At 35.0% G+C, this 26,476-nt stretch overlaps 1 protein-coding gene across 1 annotated transcript in view; it reads left to right on the top strand.

The window, feature by feature from the left end:
* The first annotated feature begins 3,801 nt into the window (after positions 1-3,801).
* The window catches only part of SamDC (S-adenosylmethionine decarboxylase), a 144,052-nt gene continuing 121,377 nt past the window's right edge, over positions 3,802-26,476 (top strand). The window contains exon 1 of the mRNA XM_090403402.1: positions 3,802-4,047. Coding sequence (XP_090259528.1) covers positions 3,932-4,047 — 116 coding nt within the window. The 5' untranslated portion in view covers positions 3,802-3,931. The remainder of the gene's footprint in view (positions 4,048-26,476) is intronic.

Genomic DNA, 26,476 nt, shown 5'->3' with positions numbered 1-26,476 from the left:
AATCTATATTCATCTATTTCAGTTTAGTGGTACTTTAGGAAACTATTTCAATGAGGTCCTTCAACAGTTTTAAAAATTATGAAATTTTTAAAAGGATAGCCTTGTATTAGTCTAGCCCTGAATTGTTTTGTCTTTGTGTGCTTTATAAAAAAACCTACTTTAATACAATGGAGTTCATGAAGTTTTCATATTTATATTCTGTATTAAGCGTGGGATATGTGCGATAGCACAGGTACGCCCATGAAGTTGTCCCTGATTCTTCCCCATAGTCAAAGATAATTTTTGCAGTATAGTGTAGATCCTTTGAATAGAATTAGAACATTCTTTCCACATACCATATCATTCCTTCTGTACGGTATCAAATTGGTGCATTGGCATGGGATATAAGATGCTCCTAACAGCCATTGTATAGCTAGCACTTCATTTTCCTCATATCCTAACATTTCATGAAAGCAAACAAAGAAAAACAAAAAAACAACAACAACAAAAAAAACACGTTTCTTATCAGAAAGTTGGGTTTTAAGCTATACGTCTTAGAACACATTGTTCACTACTTTAAACAATAGAAGAACCAATAACTACAACTCAGCTTTCAGTGATGGTTAAGGGTAAAAACAGGATTTTCCGAAATGCGTTTAATTTCCAAATTCTCCCAAGATTTTCAAAAGCTAGCACTTTCACGGCTAAATAACCTCCACTTATTTTCTTTCGAGAATAAAAAGGCGTTAGAGTATTTATTTATTATTTTATAGAAATGCATGTAAAAGCATTTCCCACATTTCCAAAATTGCTTCATCATTTCCTTTAATGGCAAGCCATTAGGAAAAACTGCTTTCCTCTGAGGCCTTCTCTCACTGTTTTTTTTATGTTGCCATTATCCTTTCATAAAGAATAAATTTTTGAAATCCCTTAATGAAGTGATTCTTATTTTCAACTTCCATTGTCCTTCTACACTCAAATTCATGCTTTATATTACTCTTTTTCAGAATCTATTGGTTCTCTTGTTCTCTCTAACACACACACACACACACACACACACACACACACACACACACACACACACACACACACACACACACACACACACACACACACACACACACACACACACACACACACACACACACACACACACACACACACACACACACACACACACACACACACACACACACACACGGTTTAAATTCCGTACTTACTTTGAAAGTACCATAAGAAGTCTTTGAAACTTTGCAAGTACCAAAAAAATGTCTTTATATAAGACAATAGATGGAACAACTATGATGTCCAAGACTTTCCTACTGTCTTTATCGAGTTGAAATAATTTACTAACTATTCTTTCTCGTATACCAATTATCCCCTTTGATTCTATGACTGTGTATTCTCAAACCAGCTGTTTCCAAAAAATGCATAATTCTAATAATTTTTGTACTTCATTTCTTTACATGGAATCATATGTCCAGAATATTTTTCTACTCTTGTTTTTCCCTTCTGTGATTGTGTATTAAGATCTAAAATAATTACATTCTTAACTTGGATAATTCCTTTCATTTATTTCTTAAAAAGTGACTTTTGTTTCGGTTTAGATCTTGGTGGGGTGCATATATCTGAATCAGTGCGATCTGTTTTTCAATACTCGCACTACACCCATCACCTTACAAGCCTGCTATTTACTTCTTCACTGATGAAAATCAAGACTGTTTTTTATTATTGCCAGTCCTCTTTTCTAAAACAAGACATACACTTCCCGAAGAAAGGCTTAAGTTCAATTCTAGTCGCCGACTAGAGGAACTTTTATTCTTTTATTATGCCTTTCTGCCTTTATTTTCCAAGTTATTTGATCTCTGGCACTGGTAAGCGTGGTTTTACGTTCTGTAAACTCAAAAAAATACACCGTACAACCAGTTCTTTCTGACAATAACATAGTACGTTACGAACAACAAGATGGCGGCACTTGTTTTCTGTCTCTTCATTGTTATTTATTATGAAATATATTATGAAATTTATTATGAAATATATCCCGTTGTCCCTTGGGTACTGAACAGCTTTGTCACTGGCAAGTTGGCTTCTTCAAAAACTAAAGAACACACATGGGATGGACGGTGGCTGATGGACAGATATCAAAAGGTGATATATGGAGGAGAAGAATTGAGGCGAAAACAGGTGACTAGTTGTGTACCCCAAGGTTCGGTGCTGGGACCATTGCTGTTTAATTTGTACATAAATGATATAGGAAATAACCTGAAAGGAAATATTGAGTTGTTTGCTGATGATGCGAAATTAGGTAGAGTAATAGTTAATCAAGACGATGTGGAGAGCTTGCAGGATGATTTAAATAGGCTGTTAGTAAAAGATAATGAGTATTAGTTTAATGTGGAGAAATGTAAACTTATGCATTTTGGGATAAATAGATTACAAGATATGTATCACAATGGTAGCACTGTACTCCAGGGAAATAGATGAGCTAGAGATTTAGGGTGGTAGACAGAGAGTTAAAGTTTAGAGGACATATTGCTAAGGTAGCCCATAACATTATATGGCTATTGAAGAACACATTAACAAGTAGAGATAAGGAGGTTGTTATACATCTTTATAAGGCCTTGATACCCAAATCTGGATTATTGTGCTCAAGTCTGGTCTCCTGAGTTTCGTGGTGATGAAAAAGCGGTGGAGAGGATTCAGAGGCGAGTGACCAAGATGGTGAGTGTCCTGTGAAATGTTCCCCCTGAAGATAGATTGAGGGTGTGTGGAATGTAGAAATTGGTTGATAAGAGAAATAGAGGGGATATGATAGAAACATTTAAGTTCCTTTAAGAGTTTTATGGGATTGATACAGGGGAAATGTTTCAGTACTTGGCTGGAGGGGCCAGAAGAAGGGGTCATCCCTGGAAGTCGAATAAAGGTGTGGTTAGTTGGGGGTGTGAGGACTAGACCTTTTGCTTGGAGAGTTGTGAATGAGTGGAATGGATTGCCAGAGTCAGTTGTCAGTGCTTTATGTATTAATGTATTCTGGGAGAGATATGATAGATTGCGTGAATAATTTTGGTCTCTCGCGATGAGTGTTCGGTCTCCATGGAGGTGCCGTACAATAATTAATTATTTATTTAATGTTCTCATAGACGAGTAATCCTATGTGCATAAAGGAAGCCAACTGTCTGTGTTTTTCTGCTTTGCCTGTTTTAAGAGATAAAATGCGAAGTTTCCAGGAGGAAAATTCCGCTACGCATGAGACTGACTAATTCATCTTCAGTTGAATAGCCTGATAAAGCTTCGTTTCATCTCAGATTACAAATCCAAGTCTTTCCAACTAAAGAACATAATTGATACGACTGAACTACGGAAGCTCTCAGTAGTCCTGTGAGTTATATTTCATATGATGATGATAGTGCGCAGGTAGAATTCCTACTACTGGGTAAAAGTCTCTTCCATATGCGGAAGGACGGCATCTACTTCTCCCATTGCAACCCAGTTCATCCTGGGAGAGTGTATGTGTTTGCATGTATCAATATATAGCAAGAATTAAATATCAAGAATTGCAAAAACATTTTTATTTTTTTATAAGTGAATAAAAAATAATGGTGATTTTCTTTCTGTAATATATTCCATTTTTATTCATTCGTGAAAATAACTTTGAAAAAAAAATAAAAAATAATTCAGTCATATTTTTCAGAGTATATTTTATATTAAATTTGAATTAAAATATTATGTTTGCGACGCAAAATAAATATTCCATTTTGTTGCAGAATTCTTTTAAAGAAACGAAAAGCGTTATCATGACGTCACAACCGAATAAAAGAAGACCTTGGAGCTAAAAAGCGGTTGTATTTGTCAGGGTTGGGCAGACCGTCGGGTAGCAAGCGACTTGATCGTTCTAGCTGTATTTAGTTTAATTTCTCTCTGTTGGATTACAAAATTTTCAAAATTTATAAAAATGGATGTACAAAATAATTACTGCAACTTTTTTGAAGGAACAGAGAAGCTACTAGAAGTCTGGTTCGGTCGCCACGATGGAAATATAGAAAATTGTGATCTGAGAAAAATATCTAGGTATGTCATTGATATAATTAATTCAGATTTTAATATTTTGCCGATTTCTAGTTTGTTTTAGTGCGATTTAACGTTCCCACCAGCTGTGATGTATATACAATACTATACGAGAAAAATATTAGCATTCGTTGCTATTGCTTGCCGGTTTTACCTACAACGCATGAACGATCATCTGGCTGAAACAAGGATGTAATGGTGTTGGCTGAATATTTGATATATTTATACATTTTTTCTATATGTTTCACCGAAGATTTGTATTTATACCGCGTAGAATTGATATGTAGACGATGCTGGCAGACTTTGTGTAATATATAGTGTTCATTTAATTGACGCAGCAAATTATTTTATTTAGGAATGTGCAATACTGTAACATACCCTTAGTTACATCATGTGCTGGTAGGAAGTTCTTGACTACGTATCTAATATCGTTCAGGAACTCTTTCCATTTCATTTAACACTTATTTTACATGATGTTGCTGGCTCTTGTCACACACCCACACAGCAAGCAAATTTGCTGATGGATAAAATTATTGAATTGAAAGGATGATTCAATATTCCAAGGAAAACTTATGTTATATTATGCTTTTCAATATCATGACAGATTTTGAGATCTTCATATGTAAGCTTGCAGGAAAAATTTGTAAATCAAAATACTTGGTATATGAATCTTATTCAGTATCATTATAATAAATACTAAGGATAAACAGTTCCAGAAAAATGTGAAAACATTTAATAACAGGAATATTTATTTGTGTGTGTGTGTGTTGGGGGAGGGGACTTCTAAGTTGGGATTCATCAAGGATCTTTAGCTCAGAGGAAGATGGGGAGAAAGGGCAACATATTTTAGGCATGCAAAACTTATTAAATGCCAAAAAAGGAAGTGTGTGTGTGTGTTGTGGGGGGGGGGGAGGGAGTAATTATTAGGATGTTTAGCACCATTAGGATGATCTGTTTTTTCTTAAATTTTGATAAGTGGTTTATGTTTTTAAATAAGAAATATTTAAATATATCTCTTTAAATTGTTTTCATCATTCCTATCTTTTATTATTGCTAGAATCATCTTGGCCTCAGGATCACTGAGAAAACTTGTATGCAAACAAGTATGCATACATGGAGGATGGAGTAGGGAAGGGAATGAATTAGAAGAGTTGTCAATTGTTTCTGCTGTGGAATGTCATTCTGTTATTTTCTATCTTCCCCTTATTCAGTCAGATTTATTGTTGAGAAATAATATGACGATATCAAACCTGGCAACTTTTTTTTTTAAGACAAGCCTTATAAACTCAGATCTATACAAGCTTGTTTAGATCAGGCTTTTACAAACACCCATGCCCAAGGTGGGATTTGAACCTGCCAACCTGTTGGTTGGAGAGTGGGTTAGTGCAGAAAGGGATGCATAGGAAAACATTGTTTGTTGCTTTTTTATGCTATTTTTAAAATTAATGAAATTAGAATTATTTTTCAGGTTTACTGGAAATTTTTAATTAACAATCACAGTACCTGATATCTCTGATATCAGCCCTATTGACTGGAGAGCTAATAATTGAAAGATACACTAAAATAGTAAAGAGGGCAAGTTGTGTATAGTAGAGTAGAATATCCTCGCATCAATACACTACTTATAATCTGCTCTTAGACATAACCATTTGACTTCATTAAATCTTATTCTTATAATAGCCTTCAGGTTAAGTAAATATCATTTAATCATTATGTTCAACTTCATTCAGCATACGGAAGTATTGCATTCTGATCTTATTTTTTTTTTTGTTCAATGCAGTGATTTTTGTGTTTATGTGAAGATGCATCTTTTTAGTTTAAATGCCTTTTATCATGTTCAGATATTGGTTTTCAACTACAAGCTTAATGATTTATTTATTATTAATGTATGGCCATCATAATATAAATCAGCCTCCACTTTAAAGAAAAATAGGCATGTAATTTTATGAGAATTTTCAAAATGATTACTTTATTAAGGTAAGTAGGTAAAGTATGCGAGATAAATATGCATACATGAGTGAGCATATTATGGTTGATTAGAAACCTGCATTAAAGAGTAGAAAAACTGAATTCTTTCGTTTTTTCACATTTTTTCCCCCTTAAAATTATAAGTGCTTTGGTATGCTCTAAACTAGTAAACTAAATGTTGTATATGTTATACAACAAAAAGCATAAGATTGTGTAGTTAATAATATTATAATTTTTAAATACTTGGAATAGTGCATCTGTATTGCTTATGAGAAAATTGCACATTCATTTCTCTGTGTAAGGTGTTTTGGAATTCATTAAATTCAGCTGTTTATTGTGATTTATGCATTCTAGAATTACTTTATTTCTAGGCAATTACACCTAGCATCCTGACAGAATTTTCACATCATAACTTTTAGTTAAGAAGTAAAGACATGTTAATCCCAAAGAATTTTGCACCTTAGAGGAGTCGTAATAATTCTGGGAATCAGCAGTTCAAATTTTGCCTCATGATTTTCTGAAGTTGCATAACAAATTTCTGATTATTTAATCAGTGTATTATAATTATGAATTGGATAGGCAATATAGGTGACGGTGGAGGATTTTGTATTGCACACAACCTAATTAAAAACTAATAAATTATTGCAAAAAATTTTACCCACATTTTCCATCCATAAAACATAATGATCAGAGGAATAATTAACACAATTAAGACATCTGCTTTTAAAAAAAGTTAGTATACATGTTTTGTAATGTGGGTATTCAAAACTGACTGAACTTTGCAGTTCTTGTAATGTAGATGTAATCCTTATCATTTTGGATATATCTGCATGTTCTCCTGTTGTAGAATTGAACCTAAACATCTAAATTGAGAACTAAGATCCTATGTGGATTATAAATTTAAATCCTCTATCCAGTATTTCTTCCCCTTAAGCAAATTGGTCATGAGAACACATGCAGTTTACAATAAAAATATTGATTGTGATGGTAGTAGTAGTGTATGTTTGACTGTCTGGAGAATTAAGTAGTTGGTGAGAAGTATGTAGTGGAGTAGAGTAGTGTCCTTGGAGATGTCCTGTAGTAATGTTAATTAGCCTTTTGAGTATATTAGCATCATCCCTCATTCTTCCTACTTGTATTTCATTAGCAAACAGTTCATCTCAGTATTCTCACATGTTATGCCATCAGTATGCTGATTAAACGAAAATCCAGTGATTGAGTTCCTGATTTATTGCTATTTGTTAGCCATCCAAATTACCTGCACCAAATCACTACATGTGTTGTAGTCACTAACAAAGTATTTTATATGTACACAAAAATTATTTCCGTATAATTAAATATTTCATATTTAGTATCCTCTCCTGCCAGTAGGTGAAGTATATTAAATCAGTTACTCTGAATATTAGAATGAATTGAATTAAATGTAATTGAAGCCTGAGTGTGTGCAATGATCAGTTTGCTTTATTTCAGGAAACTACACCATTTTGCATTAATTTAAATTGGGTTACTGTGCCGTTTTTGAGTTTATTAGTAAATAAATCCAAAATCTGACATGCAGTTTTTCCAGTAGGCAAATTATGATAAAGTTTTCTATAAATGGGAAAGCTTTAAGATGCTGTTTGAGATGATGCTATATATATATATATAATAAAACTAAAGTTTTTTTTTAAGAAGAGAAATCATCATTAATGAAATATTGTTAAGGAAAGGGAGAAGGGAAATCATTTTCTCACATACTAATGCAAATCTCTTAATTGTCTGGAATTGAGAATGTTTTTCTAAACTTTTTTGATTAATTTGATGTGCCAGTCAAGTACCGCATTTGCAGAAAGCAGTGTGTCCTCTGATTGTGTATGACTATTTGCCATGAGCTTTGTCATTTTTATCTATTGTGAACAAAAATGGATAAATAAGATATTAGCAATTGTGAACCCACCATTGTTCATAACTCATGACCAATAATCAGTTGGGATTCTGCAACAGATAATATATACTAGATTACAGTATTATACTTATAGTTCAGCCATAATGACCTGGAATCCTGCTTTTTACAGTTGTTTAAAAAACATAAAATCTCTTCCTGTTCTATCCAAAGCAATTAATAATATAAATTTTGTGACTTAAATATTGCTTTTTTTTTTTTTTTATTTTTTTTATTTTATTTGAACTGGATCACATGAGAATTTGGCCTGTTTTATAGCAGGCTTCAAACATGTGACCCACAAATGTGTTCCACATCCCAGCCTTTGCTTTCAAATGTGTAAATTTCATATATTATTGTTAAATATTGTTTTACAGCCAAGTTGCTTTGAAACTTAAGTGGCAGAGTTTATCAGAATACTTCTTTTTATTCTTATGTGGAAACCTCCATAGACTCACTCATCATGGAAGACCTACACTAATCATTGTTCATAAATGCCATATTTCTTCTGAAACTTATTCACTGATAAAGTACTGATGACCATCTCACCCTCCCATGGCACGTGTCCACAGTTGGGTGATGTAGGCAAGGAGATCTGTGGAATCTTGATTGTTGGAATCTATATTGGTGGTCACTGATTAGTTGATAGTTTTCTTTATGATTTGATAACCCTTTTCTGTACTTCAGACAACACAGATAAGAGTAATAGGTTGGTAGATGCTTATCAGGCTTCTTTTTTTTTAAATTTGCTGTATATGGACTTAAATAAAATGGATGCCAGTTTAGCATACTATATTGTGGAGATATGTTATACTTGAGAAAATAATATAGATGATTGACAGGTGATAACCTGTCCTTAATCATCAGGGACACATCTCTTGAGCACAAATAATAAGATGCCATCAGTACCTGAAGCCATTTTAGTAACCACATTGATCAGCATTCTAGTGTCTTTCTGGCTGAAAGTTATAGAAGGAATGGAATGCAGTGTTCAAGGTAAAGATTGGAGGTGAATTGCCCAGGAGCCAGAAAAGGATGCAGGAGGTTCACTTTACTTCAGGTGAGATATAGAAGCACTGATGTCAGATTATTCCCAACAGCCCTTTTGCAACAAGGCACAATGTTGTTTGGCACAGCAGGTGAGTTTCGACACTTGGTGCTTCCACTTTGCTCTGTTAAGGATGGAACAATGGCACTGGCACTTCTTGGAAAACCTTGGCTTGGACCATGGGCAGGAATTTTGAATGGAGAACGAAGTCCTTCATTCCAGTATGGATAATCTATGTATCATGATCACAACAGATCTGGGAAATGGAAACGGTGACTGTGAAAAATAGGAGCAAGTCATGGAGATCTTTCCATTTTGTGTTGTGCCAAAGGATAAGAGGTTGCAAATGGTTGAGGGAAGGATGTTCCATTGTAAACTATGAACTTTTATGAGAACTTAAATTATGAATGGGCAAGGAAATGGATAAACAAAATCTATTCTTTGTTGGAGAGGGTTGGTAGATGAACAGTTTGATTTAGGTCATTGTTTTGTAATGGATACTTCAGCTTCTCTTCTCTGTTTAGTCAGTGGAATTGGAAAAAGGGAGTCACTTGGAGTTGTGGACATTGAAGTCACAAGGAAAATGGCTTCACTTTGGAATAGGATTGCAGGAAAGCTTCTGTCCTCACTGGCTGGCTTCAAGAAGTCAGTGAGAACAGAATAATTTTCAAAATTGTGGAAATGGTAAAGATAGAAGAATAATTCATAATGAGATAAGGAAATATTAAGCCACAAAGTAAAAAAAAAAAAAAGATTAAGAAATGAAAATTCATCTGATAATGAATATCAGAGCACATCAAAGTATAAGTATCATCCTTGTAGCAGAAGGAATTATGTAGTATAGTTTGGTGGACAGTCAAGATGGTCTTTGGTTTCTTTTCTGTTATTCTAGTAATGTTTCATGTTTATTTTAGTGATGTTTATTCTGTATATTTAGTGAATAGCATGCAGCATCATATACTTGATTTGCTTTGTTTTTTTTAATATACATTCTGCATACATAGATAATAATCAGACTAAATATATTAAAACTTAATGAATTATTAGGTTTTGAGAGCTTGTTTAATTATAGTACAAAACTGCTTATTTTCTGGTTTTTATCAATATTACCAAAGTACTCCCTTTTTGTTCAGAAATTTTGAAGTCTATAATTTTTATTTTTGTGCAAAATAAAATGCTGATGAATGAGGTTATTAATTGTACAAAAGCAGTGACAGGAATAAATTACCAACTTCCAATCAACAATTTTCTTCCAAATTAACCTGTTTCTTCCAAATTAACCTGTTATCTGTCAAGATTCCAATATTATCACATCTTATATTTTTGTCTTTTTAGATGCTTTTTACTCATTTTTTTTTTTATCAGTCCATCTACATCTTGGTTTTCCTCTGGTTCTTTTCCCTGCCAACTGGCAAAGAACACTTGTTTTGCTAATCTTTCCTCTCCACTTCTGTTGAAGTGACGATACTACCTGAGATTAGCTCTACTGACATATTCCTGAATGCTAATAATGGCAAGTTCTTTCCTTATTTCCTCATCTTTAATGTGATACTCTCATTGATGCCATCTGTTCACTCCACTAATCTTTCTCATAACTCTCATAAATCAGAGGTCTTTAGGCTTTGATCAAGTGTTTTATTTCTAACCCAGCTCTCAGATCCATAAGTTAAAATTGGTTTAAACATAGTATTGTATACAGCTAATTTAGTGTTTTGACTAATTTCTTTCTTATTCTATGTAAATTTATTCAGCTGACTTCCTATCATACCAGCTTTAATAATTTTATTGTCTATTTCCATATTTAATTTGCCATCTTCACTAAAAATTGTGCCAAAGTAGCTGAAATGTTTTTTACTATGGGTTCACCATTCAGGATACAGTTCATGTTTTCAATGTCTGTGTCTTTTTATTGCTGGCTGATTTTCGTACCAAATTTGTTACAGCAGTTATTCAATTTAGTCAGGGAATCTTGCAGACCTGTACTGGATTTAATCAGAAGTATAGCATCATCTGCATAAAGTGAAGAGTAAAGATTAACATCACCAGTTTTGATATCAGATTTAATACCACTTTCTTTCATAATGTAATCCATATAGATAATGAATAACAATGGAGATAATGTGCACTGTTGTTGCACACCTGATTTTACCTTAAACCACTTTCCCATACCTCCAAGTCTAACAGCTGATTTACAGCTTAAATAGAGACTATAGAGTGCTTGATATGTCCAATTTACACCATATACCTATAACGTTTTGAAGAGCTTTCCTCTTGGCACCTTGTAATATGCCTTTTTCTAGATCAACAAAATAAGGAATTTAATTTGTTTATTATCATTAGTATTATCCTAAGACCCCCCCCCCCCATGGAGTCCTCTGTAAGGTCCCTTTTGTCTCTCTCTCACACACACAGCTCATCATACCTTGCCATGAAAAAAACTTGCTTCTCACTCTCACAAGATGGCCCTCCCATGATGAGTCTTCTTTCCATAGAGGCCTGAATCATAATAACAATACAAACCAAGTAATCACTTCATGGTCAGTCTTGCCAACTTTTCAATTTTCTCTATTTCCAGTTGCTATCTCATCATCCCAGTCTATATTGCCATAATTAAAATCACACATAATGATCACTTTATCTTATTTGCTTGGCTATTTAGTTAGCTAATGAAGCAAAAAATCCTAGGGAGTTTTTATTATAATTATGATTCAGGCCTCTATGGAGAGAAGACTCATCATGGGAGGCCCATCCTGTGAGAGCAAGAAGCGGGTTTTTTGCATGGAGAGTTGTGAATGATTGGAATGCATTACCTGAGAGTGTGGTGTCTAAAGAGAATTTGAATATGTTTAAGGCAAGGTAAGATGAGCTGTGTGTGAGAGAGAGAGCTCATCATCCCAGTCTATATTGCCATAATTAAAATCACCCATAATGATCACCTTATCTTATTTGCTTGTATAATTTGATTATACATCTCATGATCACTATCATCCACATTACCAGGTCTACAGCAACATTCAACTGTAAATATTTCATTCTATTCACCTCTATCTTTCCTTCTTGTATATCTACCTTGTATGGACATAACTCTTTTTCTATCAACAATAGCTCCAGCTCCCTTTTTAACCCTTTCTATCTTCATGAAATACATCATACCCTTCCATCCCTAATTCTGTCAAGATGTCATACTTATCCAACCATGTCTCACTTATTCGAACAATTTTTTGAGTGAACAAAATCAATGCAACCATTTCATTTGCCTAGTTTCTTATACTTCTAGCATTTGTATACTAACAAAACATAACAGCTCATTCCTTGATCTATAAGTTTCACTGATACCACTTATTAGATGTGACTTCTCCATCCTTTCCTCGAGCCATTTCTTTTTCTCCTTACTTATCCCAGAACCTTCTTCAAATCCATCTGTTTTCCTAGATCCCAGGTCATCCCCCCTTTCCTTTTTGTTTACACACACACACACACACACACACACACACATATATATTCTCTTGGAGCATCAGAATGAGAAAGGCTCCCCATTTCTTGCACACTTGTTCTCATTCTCTACACTCATGCTACACACTTCATTTATAAGCACCACTTCAATTTCTCCTTTCTTGCTCTTTTGCATTGCATCTTACTTGATCAGATTCATTCTCTGCATTCATTACCTTCCAGCAGCAGCAGCAGTCTCTCCAAATGACTTGCATTAAAACCATTCAAATGCAGTCATTCATTCTTATACAGTTCAATTCATATTTCAAACTCATTCTACACATTAACAAACTGCACTCTTTTTCTCCTCTCACATTTCTGCTAATATATCATTCACAATCTTTTACTCTCTGCCTCATCTCATCACTGTCATACCTGGGCAACACAATGATTGCCTTTCCTATCACACTATTTTTTATCCTTCTCAACAACCTCCTGATATCTTTTCCTTTTTTTCCAGTCAAGTCATTTGTCCCTATTGCCACTGCCATCTCTTTTGCTCCCTTACTCTCCTCATACCCATGCCTCAATTACTCTATTCGTTTTACCTCCAGAAAACAAACCTCCTGCATCTTGTTTACCACACACCTCTAATCATCGAATCCCTCATGCAATGTCACTCACAGGTGTTTCATTCCAACATCATTTGTTTTCGTCGTCTTCACTCTTCCGTACGTATTTACAGTTCTCTTCATTTCACTCTGCATCCATCTCATATACATAGAAATAAGGTGAAATTCATCTAGCAATTCATTGACTTTACAGGTAAATGTTCCAGATAACTGCAAGGTAATTATTTATTATTCATATTTGATTCAACATGAGTTAAATTTAAAAAAAAAAGATTCAGGTTTATATGGGCTTTTCATTTGAAGGTGAATTAGCCAGTCTTATACAGAAATGGGAGTTTTCTTCTCAAAAACTTAAGCCTTTACATCAGGGGTGAATATTCTGGGTGTACTGTGCTCATTCACTGAATTGCAATATCACTGATATATTTTTGCATTTATTCCTATTAAAGCCTCTTCTAATTGTTTCCAGGCTTTCTGTGATTCCTAAAAGTAAATGCAATATATTAATGCTTCATGAGGAGGAGGGCACTTTTTGACATGTAAACATTGCATCACATTCCTGTTAATAGCCCAGGTGTGGGCATTCAAAATACACCTCACCTTTGAGCCCTCTGAAAAGATATACAGATGGTGCAATGGGTCAAATTCTTAGCGTTCTAGCAGTGTTAAACTGCTCAGAAGGTGAGACAGGGGTGAGCTCTGAGGCAATAACACCTAGAGGTTGTGATTAGTTATTGTGTCAACCAATCCAATTGAATGTTGTCATGAGGTGCTGTTTTTGTTTTCTGTGTTTCATCTGTTTTGCATGACTGAATTGTGAACTTATGTGGTAGGCAAGTTTTTATATTTATATATATAATATAGACAAGTTTTTAATATATAATTTTGGATAAATTCATAACTTTTTTTTATTAAAGGAACACATAAGACCACAGTAATAACTTTTAATTAATAAGGTACAGATATTTCATACTAAAACTAATACTACATCTTCAGTGTTGCAATTATAGGAATGGAATACAAGTAACGAACATTCGGTGGATCACCTATTAAAATACATAGTTGTCGCACGTTAGGAAATGATAGAAAATAATAATTAATTATTATTTAAGATAATTATTTTTCTTTTTTTTAATGATTACATAAAATAAGTCTCCCAGATCTTCGAGAGAGAGAATCATTTCAATTTAAATTCGGTCAGTGTAAAATAGCTTCACAACTTTCTTCAAAAAGGCATTCATATTTAAACCTGCATCTATGGAGGAGAATAGCTTTATCCCACTGGATATTATGGGTAGTGTTAATACTGTTATGTGCTAGACCAGACTTCTGAGGTACCTTATTAATTAAAAGTTATTACTGTGGTTTTACGTGTTCCTTTAATAATTATACTATGCCACAGGTACCTCTAAAAATAAGAATCATAACTTTTTTGCATATATATTTACAACAGGAAAACTTACAATGGGAAATAGCATTGTAGTCAAAGGAGGCAAGCTTTGTCCTCCTCTTCCAAATTTTACATCTTTTGAGTAATTCAAATATACCAACCAAATATAGCATTCTCCTTCATTATTGTTTTCTGATGTGTTTCTTAAAACAAACACATTTCTCCCCACTCTGTGCTGATTTGGTTACAATTAATTGATAAATTAAAGTATTCAAAGTTGGCCTACAATTAATTCCATTAGCTCCATTAAGATGAGCACTGATGTGCTATACACTTAAAACTTTCATGCATCGATAAAAATACAATCATATGGTCAAACTGACGAGTTCTGCAGCATGGATTGCATAAGCCACGACAGCAAACCCAGCTGAAATGGGTGCATGGCATGAACGTCACTACTTTATATATACTGACCAGAAAACACCATGCTGTTGACAGATATACACGCTAGTCTCAGGGCCTTAGTTGCTTTGATAATTCTAACCACATTTAGAGTATGTAAGGTGTCACTTTTTCTTCTTCTTAAAGTCATTGGTTCAGGCACATTAAATGTTCAGAGATTCATAGAGGAAAGAAGTTTCAAGTAATTTATTGACTTCATAGTAAGAGGCTGAAATGTGCCTTGGTTGTATTTAGCAGAATGTTTTCAGTATTACTTGATTTTAATAATCAGGTGTATGGTGGATTTCTTGTCAGTTTGTAGATATCATGGGTTGTAATTAGTAATATCTAGCTTTTTTTTTTTTCCTTGAACCAGTATAATATTTTACAAGTAAAGACTGATGGGAGTGGCTATACTGTCTTTGATATATAGACATTCAGGATTTCCTCTTAAATCTTGATAGTATGTAAGGTGTCACTTTTCTTGACTAATAAGACACCTCAGTCAATAATACCAGTACCTGGGTTTTAGAATTTTGCACAAATCTGATTTTACGAAATCACCATGGAACTTGACTTTCATACTTGTTAAAGGCAATTTGTTAATTGCACATGCCCTTGCACTGATTCCTCCACTTCAGGAGAAAAATATCGTATCGTTATCAGACCATTAACTCATTCAAAAAAACCTTGTCATAAGAATCTCAGTTCTTTACCAAAGGATGCACATTACATTGTAATATAATGTGCATGCCTAAATTTCCTGCTTATTCAAATCATTTTGTGATGGATATCAGTAGCATCCCCTGACTGCCCTGTCTTCACATCAACAGACAATTGCATATCTCCTGTTATGCTCTTCCAGATGTCATTACTGTATAGATTGAACAACGGCCCAATGACTGAATCCTGAGGTACACCCTGGTCACTCTAAATCTGGCAGATTTATACCCACTGTACACCACTTTTCGATATCTGTCTGTCAACCAACCACCGATCCAAGACAAGAGTTTATATTCCAATTTCATATTCTCCAGTTTATGCAACAGCCTTTTGTGTGGTATCCTATCAAATGCTTGAGCAAAATCCAACATTATCATAGTGTATCCATTCCCTTTATCCAGCTTGACTGTAACATTGCTATAAAATATGAACAAATTGCTAAAACATGACCATCCTTTAGTAAACCCATGCTGCCCTTGCAGAGTATAGCTTGTTTGTCTATCCATTTCTTTATGAGAGTTCTTACTAACTTCTCTAAAATCTACGTTATGACACCATAAATATTGATAGCACAATAGTTAGACACATCAGTTTTTGCACCACCCTTATATAATGAAACTATCATACATTCCTTCCATTTCTGTGGTATTATTCCTGAGCTGACTCAAGTTTTGCAAATGTGAAAGACCTAGCCAGTTCAGTTGAACATTTCTTTAGTGAACGTGTTGATATTCCATCTGTCCCTGTTGACAAATTCTTATCCATATTATGCAACAGCTCTTCATCATTTTCATGAACTCATCTTCAGTAGCACTGTGCACCATGTTACATATACCTGATTGATATATCTTAGCAAAGTGAGTGCTCATTACTTGAACAATCTCATTAACTTCTGACACTAGAGTATCATCTACATTCAGTAGTTATTCTTCCACATCCATTCTTCCTTTTGCTTGTGGTGTAATGATAAAAATTCTTTTGGATTGCCTTTAGCATGCATAGCCAATTTCTTTTCGTACTCTGTTTTAGCTTTCTTCACAATACATGTTACTTTGCGATGGATATAAGAGTGAGAGGAGTTATGAAATATATATTATCAAGATATTCTTTTCACATCAACTTCTTGTGGATCGCTTAATAAGGTTGCACATCCATTTCTCCCCCAACTTATTTATTCTTCAGACACTAAGGATGCATCGAGATACTGCTTCATTTAAGCACTTTCAAAGATTCCCATGCATTGCTGACATTTTTTCTATTTGGTAACTAATACCATGGGACCAAAGATAGTATGCTCCTAATTTGCTCATTATTTCCACCTTTGTAGTTCAGCATGCAACCTGTTCTAATGGGAACATCAGTATAATTAGATACTTGCGAAGAAAGCATGACATGATCACTGTCACCAACTGGTAGTAAAATAGTCATATTCTTAACAGACCCCTTCTGACGCTATGAACAAATCTAACACTTTTTGATCTAGCATTTTTTTTTTTTTTTTTCACATGCTGTAAACTCAGTAAACTCCTCTTCACTGTTATAAGATTTCTCTTCTGCCCAATCAATGCTTGGATAATTAGTTATCCATAATGATCACTTGTTTAGTACCCATAAAGTAAATTGGCAATGCATTTCTTTTTCTCCTGCAACTGAGCTTCCAGGTTTGTAATAACACCCCACCATATTTCATTCTCGTGTTTGGATGTTGCTACGCTTCAAACTCACTGCTACATGGGACATTGTTTTCTTACTTTTCTATCCTAACTGGATGTAAGTCAATCTGATATCACTAGTAGTATTCTCCTATCTTTTCTAATCTTTAGAAGTACCTGTGGCATAATTAAAATTAATAACTTAACACATATAAAACCAACAGTAATAACTTTAATGAATTAAAGGTACAAATATTTTGTACTGAAAGTAACAGTACATCATCAGTGTAGAACAAACAGTTGAAGGAATGGAATACAAAGTACAGAAAAGTCGTGGATTACCAATTAAAATTGTTGCTGCGTGTCAGAAAATGACTATTAATAAAATATTATTAAATAATTCTTAAAAACTATTTCATTGATGGTTGCATAAGATAAGAATCTCCCAAACTTTTTTTTTTGGGGGGGGAGAATCATTTAGATTCAGATTCGGCTGATACATTCAAATAGCCTTCACCCACACATTTCAGTTCACCATGGAAAAAGAAAAGGCTTGTAGTTTACCATTCTTGGACATCCTCCTTATCGCACATCCTCTGGTACTTTATCAACAAGTGTCTATTGAAAACCTACCTTTACTGGCAGATACATTCATCAAAAGTCTGCTCATCGCACCTCTCAAAAAATTGGTGTTATAAAATCTTTAAGTAATAGAGCACATAAAGTGTGATCCTTCCCCCCCCCTTAAGCTTACAACAAGAACTTTTCACTATAAAAATAAAAATAGAATCTAATGGTTACAACCCTAATCAAATCCAGCAGATAATTGACTCCTATGTTTCAACACTTCAAGATTCTTCAACAGACCGCAGAGTTCCAATCCCTTATATTTCAGGCATCTCAGAACCTATTGGCAGAATTTTGAAGAAATGTCATCTTATTCCCACATTTTCCTATCAACAAAATTTCTCACTCATTGCTATCTACGAAAGACAAACTGGCATCTCTATCATTAGCTGGTTTTTACCAGATACCATGTGAATGTAATTTATCATACTTTGGACAAACAGGCCGTTCTGTAGAAAAAAGAATGAAGGAACATCAGTATTATATTCAATACATGAAACCTCATAAGTCTGGTCTAGCACAACATAGTATTGACACTAAATATAATATCCAGTGGGATAAAGCTTGTCTTCTCCACAGATGCAAGTTTAAATATGAACGCTTTTTTAAAGAAAGTTGCGAACCCCTTTTACATCAGCCGAATTTGAATCGAATGACTGTCTCTCTCTCCCAAAAGTTTGGAAGATTCTTATCTTATGCAACCATCAATGAAATAGTTTTTAAGAATTATTTAATAATATTTTATTAATAGTAATTTTCTGGCATGCGGCAACAATTTTAATTAATAATCCACCGACTGTTCTGTACTATTACTTTCAGTACTAAATATTTGTTCTTTGCCAGCTTGGTTAGCCGAGTGGTTAGTGTATCTGCTCTCCAGCCAAAAGACTGCAGGTTCAAATCCCATCGTGGGCATGGATGTTTGTGATTGTCTCTGGAAATGTTAGTCGTTGTGGTGGGTGATAGATGGCATTGGTGTAGTTGATTGAGACAGAGAGTTGTAGAGAAGGTGCCTTCCCTCGATATCTTTGGACTCCCTGGAGGTGTCATGTAATAATGATAATTCATTAAAGTTATTACTGTTGGTTTTATGTGGTAAGTTATTAATTTTAATCCTGTCTCTTCTGTCATTCCTAAAAATAGTATACCCATTACACTCATTCCCAGTTATCATATCTGATTCTGATATCCAGGTTTCACTAATGCTAACAATCTGAGGCCACATTGTATTCAATAAAGCAACGAACTTGGTTTCTTTGTTTCTGATGCTCCTGGCATTTGTGTATAGACATAACAAATTACCACCTATCCTATTCTTATAATTAGATATGCAATCCATTTGACCTTGTTGTAGAACTTACTATTTTTCCCTCCCTAGACATACTCAAAAGGTCCAAATCCAAAGCATATTTTCCACTCCTTCTCCAGATACATAGCTATGTTTGAGGCAATTAATATCTTTATCACGTTTGCATACCATAACTGAATTTTCACACACAATTATCCCATTCCTCTGAAAAGCATAGTAACACAGTGCTCACAATGATGTTACTATGCTTTATAATGGTGTCTAGGAGGCCAGTTGGCTATAACATCCATTGATCCTGCAAAGCTCTGTTTCATTTTTTTTTTGGGGGGGGGGAATGGTTGAGAGCAGCTACATGTCTACCCATAGCTTCCCAGACATGCTGAATAGGATTAAGGTCAGGAGAGCTAGCTGGCCAGTCAATGCATACGATAGTCTCTCCTTAAAGATGCTGGTCCACAAACTTTGCTTGTTGAGGACAAGCATTATCGTCTTATAGGATAAATGTCTCCCATATTACAACCACTATGATCATTCATATATCTAACATTCTGTCTACTAGACTGCAGATTGCATTACCTTAGTTCATCTTCATACCCAACATTCCAGAAACTACCTTAGTCAATTGTCTCTGAACTCTTTCCAACATCTCTTCATCCTTTTGAAAACCAGGTAATGAAGTGTGCACAATAATTTATATATTGTATAATTTATACAATGACATCATACCATCCTTACCCATACATGTCAGTGTTCTCTGCATCACTGCCATAATGTGCTGTCCTCACAATTTTGAGAAAATGTCCCTGAAACATTGGGTAATCACCAACATCCCCATATTCCTGACCACCTCTAAGATATTCCCCTAACAATCTTAGACTCTGCATCTATCTGTGCTTCCAAAACATTAAAGCCTTACACTTTACTACATTGAACTGGCATCCCTGTTGATTTGTCTATTCAGTTTATTCAAGTCCACTTACAAGGCTACAACATCTGTTCTACTCCTCATAATTTTCCTAGCTTTGTACATCTGTAAACAATGTACATCCTCATTCAAGCCCTTCCCAATATTATTTACATGTAAACAGTAGTGGTTCCAAAACAGACCCTTCCTCTTCTTGGATATCATTCTTTCCTCTCCCCCCCATTATGTATCCCCTTTGTCCAGTGCATTTGTCACCTTTTTATAATAAGTACGTTGTGAAAACATGATCTTCCTTTAGCAAACCCGTGTTGCCTATCAAAGAGAATGTTATCAACCCAACTCTGAATTCTGGTACTCCTTACCCTTTAACACATTTACCACGACTCCAGACAAAAAGATTGCCCTATAATTTGAAGCCTTAGTACATTATGAAACTTATGGAAACAACTACCTTGTTAGAGTAAAACTTTAGTTTAATATAAACCATTGTTTTCTTCAGCTGATCCAAATAGTGCTTCAATGGAGAGACATAGAGTTCTGTTGAATCAATTACAAATCTTACTTTGTTCTTATGACAAGATTCAGAACAAAATCTGATATGATTTTAGAGGCTGTAAATTTGAATATAAACCCAACCATTAATTTGTCTGAATTCTTCTTAGCTATGCACCAAATAAACAGGGGGTATTTCTCATAACTTGAATTGTCAGAATCCTACATGGTACCATATTTTTTGTTTAATCTTTTAGTGTCAAGTTTACCGCTTTATATTTTGTTTCCTTCATACTGGCAATATTCCATGTAATGAGGATGAAACTAGTTATATTAATTTTAAATATTACAATTTATTTTATTTTTCCTCCATTCTGGCTTCAATCATGAATTTTTCTCTAACCCAAAAGGTTAGAGAAAAATTCATGACCACAGCAGGATTTGAACATCCCAAAAGGTTGTGGGTTCAAATCCTGCTGTGGTCATGGATGTTTGTGATTGTCTGTGAAAATCTAGTGGTGGTGGGCAGTAGATGCCGTTGGTATAGATGATGCAGTTTGCTGTAGTTAGTGGATCGAGTGGTGGAGACGGAGAGTGACCTCACTCGATCAATCTGGGACTTCCTGGAGGTGTCAAGTAATAATAATATATAATAATAAAAATAAACACTGGATGTTTCGACCTTCACATTAAGATCATCTTGAGTACACACACATTTTATATATATTATTATTATTATTATTATTATTATTAAACAAGACCTCATGGAGTCAAAGACTCATCTAGGAGGTCCTTTTATCTCACACACATCTCATCATACCGGGTCTTAAACACATTCAAACTCCTTGCAGACACCACACTCTCAGGCAAGGCATTCCAATCATTCACAACTCTGCACGAAAAAAACCTGCCTCTCACTCCCCTACTCACACCCTCTTTATACAGTTTCCAGGCATGGCCTCTGGTTCTCCCCTGATCTCCCACTATTCTCTGTAGAACTTCTCCACCATTGATCCTATAACAACCCCTTACCAACTTGTAGGTCTCTATCATATCTCCCCTCTTCCTTCTCTCCACTAGACTCTCTGCAAATTACATCTTTTCGATCTTTCCTCATACTCGACATTCCAGAGGTCAGAAACTACCTTAGTCAGTCGCCTTTGGACCCTTTCCAACATCTCTTCATCCTTCTGAAAACCAGGTGACCAAATCTGGGCACAATAGTCCATGTGTGGCCTAATCAAAGCCTTATACAATGGAACAAGAATCTCCCTACTTCTACACGTCAGTGTCCTCCTCATCATTCCCAGAAGTCTTTGTGTTGTCTTCACAATTTTGGCGATGTGTCCCCTAAATTTTAGATCCTTATCCACTATCACTCCCAGATCTCTTATTTCCTCTACTTCCAACAATATATTCTCACCAAGCATAAATTCTGCATCCCATCTTTGTTTTCCAAATTTTAAAACCTTACATTTTGCAACATTGAACTCACATCCCCATTTGCTTGCCCAATCACTCAATTTATTCAAGTCTTCTTGCAAGGCCACAACATCTTCACTACTCTTTATGGTTCGTCCCAACTTTGCATCATCTGCAAACAACTGAATATCTCCATCCAAATCTTTGCCAATATCATTAATATACAAGTTAAATAGTAATGGCCCTAAAACAGATCCCTGAGGCACTCCACTAGTGACTTTCCTTTTCCTGGATATTGCACCCCCATACACAACTTGTTGATACCTATCAGATAGCCAGTCTCCAATCCAATGCACTAATCTAATATCCAACCCCATCTGCTCTAGTTTGACTGTCAACTTATCATGAGGTACTCTATCAAAAGCTTTTGCAAAATCCAAATATATTACTGTGTATCCTTCTCCTCTGTCCAAGGAAGCAGTCACTTTATTGTAATAAGTAAGTAGATTACTAAAACATGACCTCCCTTTAGCAAATCCATGCTGTCCATCAAAGATTATACCATTGTTGTCAACCCAACTCTGGATCCTAGTTCTCACAAGCTTCTCCAACAACTTAACCACAACACCTGACACACAGATAGGCCTATAGTTTGATGCTTGAGTTCGATCACCTCCTTTATGAAGTGGCACAATCTTGCCCTCCTTCCACTCTTTAGGGACTTGACCAAGTGCAAGACTCGTATTAAAAAAATATGTCAAGGCAGGTGTCAACTCTCCGGCACATTCCTTCAGAATACGCGGTGATATATTATCAAGTCCCACAGCCTTATTTACATCTAGTTTACTCAACTCCCCAAACACCTCTTCCTCACTTACAGTCAGTCTCTCCTCCCCATCATCAACTGCTCTTAATCTCTCCATGAAGTCACATTCACAAGATTGAAAGATCTTTATGAACTGCTCATTAAGTATCTCCACCACACATTCTGCAACAGCTGTCTTTATACCATTTCCTCCAATCAATGTCATCCTTCCATAATCATTCTTTCTTTTGCTGGCTACATATCGAAAGAACTCCCTAGGATTCTTTTTAGCTTCATTAGCTAACTGCTGTTCATACCTCTTTAGCTACTCTCACCAACCAAGTCACTCTCCTTGCCTGGTCTTTGTAGAACTCATGAAATTGGTTACTTCCACTTCTCTTATGCTGCCTCCACAATGCCCTTTTTCTCTGTATTGCATGCTTAATCTCTTTATTCATCCATCTCACACCTAACTTATTTAACCTTCTCACCCGTGGTATACATTTAGACATTGCATCCACTAAATATTTTTTGAAAATCCCCCAAGCTGCATTGATCTCTTTTCCAGCTAACTCCTCATTCCATGCTACACCTGCAAGCTGTCTCCTGAGCTCTTCATAATCACCCCCCTTGTAGTTCCACATATACCCTTTTTTCACAGGGGTCCTTGCACTGCTGGCAACCACCCAAGTAATCACCTCATGGTCACTTTCACCAATTGGTGGATGATTTGATACCTCATTGATAATTACATCCTCCGATGAGATGACCAAATCCAAGACCCTTAATCCTCTTGTGCCCTCTGTTACATACTGTCTGAGGTAGTTATCCCTCAAAAACTCAAGAAACTCATTTTCTTTACTTCCAGTTGCTATCTCTTCATTCCAGTCTATATTGCCATAATTAAAATCACCCTTTTCTTATTTGCTTGGCTTATTTGACTATACATTTCACTATCACCACCATCCACATTACCAGGTCTATAACAACATCCACCAAGTATTTGATTCTATTCACCTCTATCTCACACCATACTGCCTCAAAACCACTGGCCCCATTTCCCTCTTGCATCTCTACCTTGTATGGACATAACTCTTTCTCTATCATCAATAGCACTCCCCCTCCCTTTTTACCCCTTCTATCCTCACGAAACACATCATACCTTTCCATCTCTATTCCTGTCAGGATGTCATCCTATATATATATATATATATATATATATATATGCTAAAGTTAAACGGTTGGTCATCCCACCCACACTACTAAATGTATGCTAGTTTTCAACCTTTTGTGAGAGAGATTAGCATTACAATTAAAGTACAGATAATTGTCATTCCTGATTTACATTTACATATAGACCCATACTTCACCTTGCATGTACTTGAAACCAAATCTGAGGGAATAAGTTGGTTAATCCTAATTCCTGATGTGTCCTATGTCTGCATGTGTTCAAGCAAACTGGAAAAAAGAACACATATTGCATGTGTTCTTCTTTCCAGTTTGCTGTTTTGATGGATGAAAAACTAGTTTCTGGGAGGGAAAAAACCCTCCACCTCCATATAAGACTGGCTAACTTCACCATTTGATTGAAAATACCTGATAAAGGTTCTTCACATCATAGATGGGATTCAAACTTTGGTCTTTTCAACAAAAGGGCTCATTTAAACCAACTGAGCTATGGAGGCTCGTAGATAATTGTAAAATTTTAAAATAAATATTTTTGAAACCAATAACATAATTACCATGTGAAATCCTACCATGTTTGAATGATAGAAAATCATGTGCTCTTTGAAAGCAAACCTTAAGTCAAACATCCCAACAGCCTTCTTCTGTTGGTAGCATTTTGTTTGTGTTTGTAGCATGGATGGACAGAGAAATTGGGCAGCAGTGTGGGAAATGCAGTACATAACAGATGCATTAAAGCATATTAAAATACTATATGAGAGAAGTTGGGTCAGGCCTAAGCAAATTCAGGAGAATTGTGTGAAGCTAAGAGGAAAAATACTTGCACAAAGGCAACATTAGTGAATAGTTGTAGTAGAATAACCATGGCAAATTATGTAGTGGAATTACTTATATGTATATGATACTGGTGTAAATGATGTTGTGTATTATCTACAAATGATAGTAGTTAGATATGAATCAGGTGTATTAGGTATTGACTGGGCCAGAAGGCTGTAGGAATAGATGACATTGTCATGTATTATTAGAGAATGTGTAAAAGTTAACTTTGCCCATGATCAGCATAAGGTTTGTGAAGGGTAGGCTTTAGCAGACTGCTTGAATTTTCTGATATGGTGAATGGATAAGAGAAACGACATAAATGTATTTGATATTGTCACATGACAAATTGATGTCGATGCCAGGAAAGATGGAGATGGAAATAGGTTAGAATGGATTTAGAGATTCATCGTATGAATGATACTAGTGCGTTTGTTTGAGGGAACAGTATCCCAGAAAAAAAAGAAAAAAAAAAAGAATAGAACTTTACATTATACCAGTGTCATGCCATAGTTTCTATTCTTGGGTCTTTATTGTTTAACTTTGTCATTCCACATAAAATGTCAGTAAATGAGGATTTTGTTCATACCAGTGTCACAGGCTTTGCAACTTCTTGTGTGTGGGTGGGGGTCTGATTTTTTTTTTTTTTTTTTTTTTTTTTTTTTTAATCTTCAGTTTGCTAATGATACTGATAACTCCCTTCAGCAAGATTTAAGTGGCATTTTAATTTGAATGATTGAGTGGGTTGCAGTTTTGTATGTTGGAGTGTGGAGGTCTAAGTTACTTTATTGATGGAACTGTACTTTAGGAGGAGGACAAAATTAGTGATCTGGGAGTGATGATTGATACCAGCCTGAAGTTTGAGGCCACCTAGCAAGTATTACAGAGACTGCACAACACATTGTTTTTATGATAAGGAACACTGACAAATAGGAATAACAGTGGTGGGCCAATTCATGAGATTGAATTGCCTGTAGCACATTGTCATGTGTTGAGTACATGTGACCATTGGGAAAGAAGCTTATTGAAGTAAGTTTCTTTTTCAACTGCATTAAATGTCTTTCTCATATAAATTTAAAGAAATGATAAAGCATTGGTCAGACATGTGGACTTTTGTGCTCAAATTAATTACGTAAGTTTCTAATATATGAAAATTTGTCAAGGCTTCAGAGATGATGTAATGGGTTGAAGGAATGTAAATTTCTGAGTTTTATTTAGGCAGAAAAGATATGGCATAGATGTGTAAGTTAGTGAGATCTTACTATATTAATACAGAAAGGATTATGCAAGTGGTGGGGGAGAATAAGAGGTCATTTAGAAGTTGTAAAAAATTTACTCCTTATTTCTCAGTTGTGTGCAAATGAAATGTGTTGTGGATGCAAAGTGCATCATTTCAGTATTATGTTGCACACTCACATAGGGAAGACAGTGCCATTCTGAAAATTCAAGATTCAGATAACTGATGTACAATTACATTATACTCTAGCAGAAGTAAAAATTTTTACTTCTGTTATTGTCATTGTTCTCTTAGCATCTTGCACTGATGCTAAGGGAACAAGAAATTCAAATTATTATATTTAGACGTATAGACATTCAGGAGAAAGGTCTAGTTTTAGCATTTGTTGCAAAAAAGATACTATTTGC

The sequence above is a fragment of the Typopeltis vanoorti genome, chromosome 14, assembly GCF_054136105.1.
Source record: "Typopeltis vanoorti isolate ZY-2024b chromosome 14, IOZ_Tvanoo_1.0, whole genome shotgun sequence".
NCBI classification, from domain to species: domain Eukaryota; kingdom Metazoa; phylum Arthropoda; class Arachnida; order Uropygi; family Thelyphonidae; genus Typopeltis; species Typopeltis vanoorti.
Note: the sequence above shows the minus strand (reverse complement) of the source record. Positions and strands in the feature narration are given on the sequence as shown.